This window comes from Epinephelus fuscoguttatus, linkage group LG11 (genome assembly GCF_011397635.1).
Source record: "Epinephelus fuscoguttatus linkage group LG11, E.fuscoguttatus.final_Chr_v1".
Taxonomy (NCBI): Eukaryota; Metazoa; Chordata; class Actinopteri; order Perciformes; family Serranidae; genus Epinephelus; species Epinephelus fuscoguttatus.
Window position 1 is genome coordinate 11,964,986 of NC_064762.1, and position 9,460 is coordinate 11,974,445.

Genomic DNA, 9,460 nt, shown 5'->3' on the forward strand with positions numbered 1-9,460 from the left:
TGGTTCACTGTGAGGTATGTGTGTGTGTTTGTACTTGTTCTTGTGGCATACTGAGGACCGCGACAAGTTTTTGACCAGCAGAGTGAGGACATTTGTGGAAGTGAGGACATTTTGGTCGGCCTTCACTTCTTCAAAGGCCTCTTTGACTGAACGGGTGTGTGCTTGTGTGTGTGAATTGTGTAACCCACAATTTTATCACAATTTTATTAGATCCAGTCTGTACCCACAAATATGCTTTCCTGTTAAAACTACGTATCTCCTAAACACAAGCTTTTCCTGAGCTGAGACAGCCTGTTTTTAGCTTTGCGACAATTTTAAATAACATTACGGGTTTTCTCATGGTTTATCGTAGAAAACTTTTTTTTTTCCAGGCAATAAAGGGATACTTTGGAGATGTGTGTTTTTCAGTAAACAGTGACATTGGTGATGCTGAAACAGGTACACTTATAATGATTATAAATAAGCTATAAAAAAAACAAAAACATTAGTTTTAAAGGTTTTTGTTTTTTACCTCCTACAACAAAATTTCACATACTTAAAGCAACCCAGAGGCCCCCCAAAAAATGCTGGCATTGTTTTTTTCTGCAAACTACAGATATGTTGCATTTGCACACTATTCCATAGCGGATATGTTGAAATTTCATGTTTCAGTAATGCTGTGGTTAACATGTGGTTAGGTCAGGGGTCAGAAACCTTTTAATATAAAAAAAACAATTTGGGGTCAAAAAAGCTCTTAAATAATCTGCCTGGAGCCACAAAACATATTTTAGCCTTATAATCAAGGTAACAGTGAGTCTAAATGAGCAATTAAAATATATGTTTTACCACAAATAGTGGGGTATTTATGATTGTTTGGTACTTTAACTTTGCAGGGTTGGTGGTAAAAGCAAACAAATACATCCATGCACTGTTTAATTCTCTGTTGTCCTCCAAGCCATTTTTGGATCTGGAATCCATAGCTAGCTAAGCGAGGGAGATCCAAGACAAGCCATCGCTGTTGAGGTTCGGCAATATTTAAAGGAAAAGGCGATTGGCCATATGATGCACATATAGTTGTGTAAGATTTTAGAAGATAGCTGTTATTAATTTCTATGTACATTATTGTCAAAGCCACAGGGAGCCACTGAAGAGGGGCGAAAGAGCTGCATGTGCAAGTCTCACCTAGGAGACTCACCATACACCATCCCTTCCATCTCCGGATGACAAAGTCAGCTCATATACTACATCACTTCAGAAACCCTGATACCATACATATGTATGTGCAAATGTAACATATATTGGAGGTTTTTCAGAAATGTACAATGCCCACATTTTGTCATGGCAACTGGACTGCCCGAGGAGAACCTGTAAAATTCTAAAAGCTGCATCCACTAGACAGATTAAAGTTTCCTCAGATTCACCAGACAGACAGATTTATTGCATCACCAAAAAACATCCAAAGACATTTCAAGATGACAAAAGTTTCCAGTCATGCAGAGCTGGATGGAAATTTATGTCTGTAAAATAAAAAAAAAAAAATTATAAATATGCCTCTTACAAAATTACCAAATAAAGGTATACTCTCTCTATAGAATGAAAAATAGACAACTACATTCTGTTGCATCATCAGACGTTATCTTTGGTTTCTTTTGTCTTTTTCTCAGTGTGTGCTCTGAGTTTGTATCCTCAGTTCTCAGCACTAACAGGTGCTTCCTGCTTCCCTTTCAAAAGTAATAGATCTTGCCAGTTTAACAACAGGACTGTCACATCCTCACTTCCTTTTTCCTCCCAGTTGCCACAGTTTCTCCCGTGATCTTGTCAGTAGGCACGTTTCCTTTGTTTTCACAGTGTCGTTACCAGCGACACTGGTACTTCAACTGGTCAGGATTTTAGTGAGTAAGTGACCTTGCTTGTCAAAATGTTAAACATCCAAAGCCAGCGCCCTGTCAGGTTCAAAGGTCACCCTCAGGTCACAGGTTGGTGTCAGTGAACATGGTGTGCTCCTTCCTCACTGTGCTGAAACCTTTGACAGTGTCAACGAATTCCTCATCGTCCATAAACTGTGAAGGAGAAGGACAGGGCTCGTTAAACACGAGTCAGAGCCTGATTTAAAGTCACTTAAAAGTGTTTTGGCTTGTCTGTGGGTCTAGTTGATTTCCCCATGTTGGGATTTTGGTGCACAGCTGTGGAAATGTGTGCAACACCAGCATTATTGTAAACGACAGCACATGCTTCATCTCTGTAATGTGACGGCATACGTTTTTGGGGTCTCTCACCATCCCACTGTCATGGCCTGAAATGTCTGGGTCCCACGTTTCCTCGTCTCCTGTGAGGGACTTCCCGTCCATCACCTGGCTGACGCTGCGTCTCAGAGAGTTTACACTGAGGATCCCCAGCTCGCCCTGTGGTGGGACCTCATCAATGGGCTCACATTTAGCTTCCAGCACTTCCTGGTGGGAGCAGGGAGAGATAGATATTTATGCCATGCACGTATGCAGCTATGTTTCTGTATCTGTGTTGGTGAGACTGGTTTTTACCTCAATCTTCATGGTGAAGCCCTTGAGTGTTACACTGTTTGAGAAGCCTGTTGTGTCAGGCACAGTGTCGAACTGAAAACAAGAGAATGAGGCTTTAGCAAGGTGTTTCTAAGTAAATTCTGTCTGACTGGTTTAGTTCATCTGCCTATACTCGCTTGATAATAATGCCTCGATAACATTTAATTGTTTGTAAAAGTATTTTTTCTGTGCTCAAAATCAAAGCTGAGGCATGAATAGATCTCCGTAGTCAAGTGACTCAGACCTCAGATAGTTGACTTATCCCTCAGTACCAACTAGGAAGAGACAATCACTGCTGTTTGTGTCTCATGATTAGACAGGATGTCAGTTAAGTAGGAACAGTCCCATCAGAGCTGAAAAAGTGAAAATTGGGAGCTGGTTCTAATAATAATTTAAAAAGGCATAGTGTAGTTTGTCATAAAAAGTAAAACAAAAAAGAAAGTCATAGTATCTCAAAAAAGTTTATTATGCCATAAACAATTTTTTGTCATTGAATTAAAAAAAAGTAAAAAATGAAATAAAAAATAAAATAAAATTAAAATAAAAATGTCAAAATATTTCATAATGTAGTATGCCATTAAAAATATTATTACAAAAAAAACCTCATAGTATAGTATGTCATAAAAAAGTCACAGAATAGTATAAAAAAAGTAAAAAAAAAAAAAAAATGTCAAAAAAAGTTAATGTACATTATTCCATATAGTTTGTTTTTTTGGAAAAAAAAATTATTGTATGCCATTAAAAGTAAAATAAAGTAAAAGTATAAACTCATAAAAAAGCCACAGTATGTCATAAAAAGTATTTTAAAAATTAATTGTATGGTATTCCATTAAAATGTTACAGTATAGTATGTTAAATTGTCAAAACATTTCATAAAATAGTATGCCATTAAAAAAATGTTATTAAAGAACTCATAGTATAGCATGTCATAAAAGTCACAGAATAGTATTAAAAAAAGAAGTCATAGTATAGTATATCATAATAAGTTTTTCTTTTTTTAAAAAAGAAAAAAGTCATAGTATAGTATTTCATTAAAGTAAAAAAAATCATAGTATTGTAAGTCATGAAAATGTCGGTACAGAATGTCATAAAATAGTTAAAGTTTCACATGTCAAAAAATGTCATAATATGGTGTCATAAAAATGTTATTGAGAACTTAGACCCCTGATTCTTGTTTCAAAATCCTTTAAAATGGTCAGTATAGCTACAGTGCAAATTTAACAGGATGAGTTAATTTTATATTTAACTAAATACAGCTCAAAAAGAGCGTTCTTTATGATTGAAAATGTCATATTCTACATAGGTCGTTTTCACGGTCACAGCAGATACTGTGTTTTATCATTTCCATGTCAGTAATTAGTACTGTTAGTGATGGCTGCATTCCAGTTAGGTGTTCCACTTGAGGGGCCGTAGCACTGTGTGCTCACTTGTAATTAGTCACACATTTATACAGGCTTATATCTGATGTAGTGAAGAGTGATTATAAAATAAAAGTCACACTCACTAGAACAGAGTTGCTGGGTGGGTAAACAGCCATGGGGCTCCTCTTCTGCATGGGCAGGGCCACCAGCGGGGGCCTCTCTCTGGTGAAGGGAGGTTTGTTCAGGGCCTGGTGTAAAGATCATGGAGGCAAAAGATAAACACTGACTTGCGCTGTTGGGGTCAGACCTCTCATGGCTGTCAACCCTGACATGTAACACAAAATAACTGTCTCTTACCTTATGGAGCATGACGCCCAACACGATGGCCAGCAGCAGCAAAGCCACGGCTGCCATCACTACGATGAACCAAAGCTCACGGACGAGCGGCTGGTCGCCCTGAGCTCCCTCTGCCTGCTCGCCATCCCTACCACCTCCATCTCCTCCTGCTGCAGGAGGAGTGAGGCTCGGTGAATCTGGAGGGAAGAACGACATTTTAGTAATCAACTATCCCCAGGCTGTAACTGTCCTAACTAACCCAGAATAAAGTATCTCCTCACAATCATACAATCTTTAAGACCTTATTTTGATATTACACTCTTAAATCATTAAAGGGACAGTTCACCCCCAAATCAAAAATACATATTTTCACTCTTAACTGCAGAACTATTTATCAGTCTAGATTGTTTTGGTGTGAGCTGCAGAGTGTTGGAGATATTGGCCATAGAGATGTCTGCCTTCTCTCCAGTATAATGGAACTAGATGGTGCTCAAAGCGCCAAAAAATACATTTCATAAACTCGACAATAACAGCAACAATACAACACATAGACATGAACATACAAGATAAATAAAAAACTGACAATGACAAACAACAGCACAAAAAACAAACCAAAACCAAAGAAGCAAAAAGGCCAAAAAAGGGTCAGGGTTAGCTAGATCAAAAACAGTCCTTAGCCTGCTTGGCCGCCAAATTCACCCACATTTGTTAATGTGGAACTGCAGGGAGTCTATGTTACAGAGAATTTCTTTAAGGATCCTTTGAGAGTATGTCTGATTGTTTTCCAATTTTATGCAATTTAAAACTGCTTGAATCCAAAGAGCATGGGAAGGGGGCAGAGAAGACGTCCATTGTAGCAACATTAAACATCTCGTCAGCAGAGTGACAAAAGCGATTACATCTTTTTTTTTTGGCTTAGTCAGTTGCAGTGTAGGTAGAGTGGCCCCAAATAGGGCAGTAAGACAAAATGGTTCAATCTGTGTACCAGTGAGAACTATTAATTTATGACCGTATCACGGAGGAAGAGTGCATCTACTCATGGACGAGAGGCTCATGCACATGATGGTGCAAGATCTAAATGTTAATGGCTTCTTCCTCAGCTGAGCTGGAACATTAGCTAGCTCAGTGGTGCTAGGTGAGCTAGCAGTAGATGCACTCTTCCTTCTGCGGGGTGTAGTTCAGCAGATAGAAAATAGTTCCTACATGAAACTGCTCACAACAAGGTCTGTGGATTATCTTGAGTAACCAGGTCATGATTTCTGGAAAGAGACATTGATGTTGAGTTTTTCAAATGTGTTTTTTGGCACTTTGAGCACCACAAGCTGAGTGCCATCTAGTTCCATTATACTGGAGAGAAGGCAGACATCTCTACAGCTGATATCTCCAACACTCTGCAACTAAAAAAACTGGGGGTGATTTTAACCAAAGTTCTGTCCAACAACATATGCAGAAATATGTCAGATAATTTGTTTAACAACGACCCTGCTTGTCTAAATGTCTCGTTGGCCTTTTTTTTTGTCCAAACCTCTTTTTTTCCTACATGTATTCAGACTTCTGTTGGGTTTACATTTGATAGGAATACATCACAAGTCAACACTGTGAGATAGAAAGATGATCACACATGTGCTGCAGAAGAGATAACACTGTAACTGGAGACATACTTGTTCTATGGCCTAGTTTCTGCTCTGCAGATAGCACCACACACACACACACACACACACACACACTTAATCAGCCGCTTTTAATCAATTCCTTCAGACTTCTGTGCACTATAGATATGTCAGTTTATAAACCGGTGCATTATACAGTGGGTTGGTAGATCCTAAAGGCAACATGATGCTTTAAGGATGATCAGAGAGTGCTAATGTTCCATGCTTTTACAGAGAAAGCTACATATATATAGTAAAGGTTTAGAAATTCTTGAAAAATAAGTTTAAACTCTGGATGGGCTGATGGAAACAAAAGTGTGTCCATCCAGAGACTCACCAGTACTGACGTCCGTGGTTCGGTCTGTGGCGGGGGTGCTGGCAGCCCCTCGCTGTGTGATACATCGATCAGAAGGGCAAAGACCCGCCGGGCGTTTAGGATCACACCTGTTGCACCATCAATATTTTACACCTGATACTTTTACTTGCCGACTCCTCAGCAGCTCACAGGTGAGGAGCAACTGAAGAGAAATGTCCCCATGTCTTGTTCCCCGCCCCGAGGCTAATGTTTCCCAGAGAGCAGGAGGTACAAACAAAGCACCAGAGCTATATAAAAGAGAGCCTCACATAAACTGCATGTGTGTTCCTCTAACGCTCCAAAACTCCCATCAACCTTTGCTTTTTTCAGCAGTGCCATGGTAACAGCCAGGTGTCAGGTTTCAGTTTACCTGAAGAGGCATCTGATCCTCAGGTGCACTGTTTGTATGTCCACTCTTAGAAGGATAAATGCCCCATGTGTGTTATGTTGACTTCTCATGTAGAAGTTATATAACAATACATATATATAACAACACAGTCAATATGTAGGGGAGACTGGGGTTGGTTGGCACACTTTTACTCCCTTACACATTTCTCTGGCATAATTTATGTTGAAATATTTAAGCCAAAAGAAAGGTTATAGTCTCAGCTATAGATAAATACAGTGGTGGAAGAAAGTTTTCGGACACCCTTAAAATTTTACACAATCTCAAATATTATCATGAAATATTTGTGGAAAAATCTTTTTTGTGTTTCAAAAGGTGTGGCTGCATTAGACAGATATAAACAAATACAAACTATATTTTTTTTGTTTATTGTTTACAAGAAAAACTAACAAAACTAAATTCTTGACAGTTTCAATATGTCAGTTCTCAACATTGTCGGTATCAAAGTCAACAAATAGCAGAGAATGTGTTCAAAACTGAACAAATCATCACATCATCAAATTAATATTTAGTAGTCCTGCCATTGGCACGTAGTAGAGCTCTAATCCTGGCTGGCATGTTCCCCACGAGCCTTTCACACTGTTGAGGGGTAATCTTGTCCCATTCTTCTTGAATTACTGCTTTTAATTCTTCTAAATTCTTTGGTTTATGCTTTGAAACAGACCTTTTGATAATCCACCTCAGATTTTCAATGGGGCTCATGTCCGGGGATTGAGCTGGCCACTCTAAGACCTGGATACTGTGCTCCTGCAGCCAAGTTCTACTGGCCTTGGATGTGTGACAAGGGGCATTATCTTGTTGAAACATCCAGTTTTTACCTCGACGGAACAGTGCACGCGCAGAAGGGAGCATGTGGGTTTCGAGAATGGTACAATACTTGGTAGAGTTCAATGTGCCATCACAGACAGTGAGATGACCAACACCAGCAGCACTCATGCATCCCCAAACCATGATACTGCCTCCACCATGCTTGACAGTAGGTACTGTACATGCTGGAGATAATTCTTCGCCTGGCCTTCTGCGTACCCTCACATTAGTAGGAGGAAGATAAAGCTGGAAACTGGACTCATCTGACCACAAAAGCTTCTTCCAATTCCTGGCTGTCCAGTTCTTGTGTGCCTGGGCCCAACGACGCCGGGCTAACCTCTGTCTCTCATTGATTAGGGGCTTCTTGATAGCTTTGTAGGACCTTAAGCCATGATCTAAAAGTCGGCCACGTACAGTGCGGGTGGAACACTGGACACCAGTTTGGTTTGACCGCTGCTGCTGAAGCTCCTGTGATGTCATTCGGCGGTTTTGCCTGCACATGCGGATCAGGATGCGATTATTTCTTGCTGAAGAAACCCTTGGACGCCCAGATCTTGGTTTGTCTTCCAAGCTGTTGGTTCGTCTGTATTTCTGCAGAGTGTATCCAACTGCTGAAGGACTGCATCTGCACTTCCTGGCTATCTGGCGGCAGCTGTACCCTTCCTGGCTGAGAATCTTTATCTTCAGGTGTGTTTCCTGCTTTAGGTTCCTTGTTTTAGCCATTTTTGTGTCTGAAGAACTTTCAAATGTGCTGGCTTTATGTAGACACGAAGCTTGGCAACAAAAGTTGTGTCTTTTAATAAAAAGAACGACCTTCATCACTGGTACCAAAATGACCCAAAACTCCAAAGTTTCCCTCAGGATAGCTGGCGCTCAGAGTCTCACAGTTTTATCCAGTAAAGGGAGTGATTAGAGGTCTTGGGGCCAAAACAATCTCGACCTACTCTCAAACTCTCGAATAGTTGTGCCAACCAACCCTGGTCTCCCTACTACTGTCATGATGTGCATCCTGTGTGAACTGGATGGAACAGTTTGAGCTCACTGGTTGCGTGTCTCTTCCCTGTTGCTCCTGCTGATAATAATACAAAACAGAAAAAGATGTGACTTAATTAGTTCAGGTGCAATACACATTGAAAGCTATGAGCACAATTACTATTGCCCTAATACGATGTGATAACAGCTACAAATATTATCTGATTAATGCATTAATTATCTTAATTACCTCATTAGCAAAATCTGTCATCTTATAATTACTCTCTGTGAGTTTAGAGGAAATTCTCTTTTCTCTCTCAAACAATGACGCAACTATGTTAGCTCTTATGTTCTTATGTATGTTGTTGGATATTTAGCTGCAACCAACCAAGTGTCTTTAACTGTATATAATGTTGCTACAGAATAATTGTGTTTTTATAGTCTGTCTTTGGCTCTAACAAACCAGCTGAAGTGTCTGGAAGTCACTCGTGAATGTTACTGTATTTGTTCCATTGTCCAGTGTCTACTTGAATGCCTGGTTTAGTTTTTTGCAATACGCCTTTTCTTGTTTGTTTGTTTGTTTATTGGCAGTGAAAGGATATACAGAAGATAATTTTAAATAGTAAGGATGCATGATACTGCATTTTTTTGCCGATATCCAATATGCTGATATATAACAACCTATTTGGCCGATAACCGATATCGATATATCCGCTTCTTTCCATACCTAATTTTAGTCATCATCAAGTCTCTTCTGTAGTGGAATTAACATCATATTATACATGCATACTCTTATGGTGATGGCCCACCAGCAGATGGAGACATGAAATGCAACACTTTTCAATATATGTAACAGTAATTGTACAAATTAATTCTGATTGTTCATTTTAAAGCCAATGTCAGCCGATACTGATGACATGCTGATGTTATTGTGCATCTCTATTAAAGTTCTATTAGTTAGTTTTAGGTTGGGTTTTTTTGGCAATTATATATCAAAGCACATTCAAGTGCTAAAGGGAGAGAAAAATAAATCAATTAAC

General features: G+C 39.4%; 2 protein-coding genes across 2 annotated transcripts; both read right to left on the reverse strand.

Annotated features, from left to right (window-relative positions):
• Window positions 1-99: 99 nt before the first annotated feature.
• LOC125896858 (usherin-like) lies at window positions 100-2,795 on the reverse strand. The gene is made up of 3 exons (XM_049589757.1): window positions 2,517-2,795; window positions 2,256-2,429; window positions 100-2,039 (listed from the first exon to the last, which is right to left on the reverse strand). The coding sequence occupies exons 1-3, from the start codon at window positions 2,526-2,528 to the stop codon at window positions 1,950-1,952; spliced, it is 276 nt and encodes a 91-aa protein (XP_049445714.1). The 5' UTR covers window positions 2,529-2,795; the 3' UTR covers window positions 100-1,949.
• Window positions 2,796-3,624: 829 nt separating this feature from the next.
• On the reverse strand, window positions 3,625-4,577 carry LOC125896857 (usherin-like). The gene is made up of 2 exons (XM_049589756.1): window positions 4,253-4,577; window positions 3,625-4,143 (listed from the first exon to the last, which is right to left on the reverse strand). Exons 1-2 carry the CDS (start codon window positions 4,445-4,447, stop codon window positions 4,015-4,017), a joined length of 324 nt encoding a protein of 107 aa, XP_049445713.1. The 5' UTR covers window positions 4,448-4,577; the 3' UTR covers window positions 3,625-4,014.
• Between the last annotated feature and the right edge of the window lie 4,883 nt (window positions 4,578-9,460).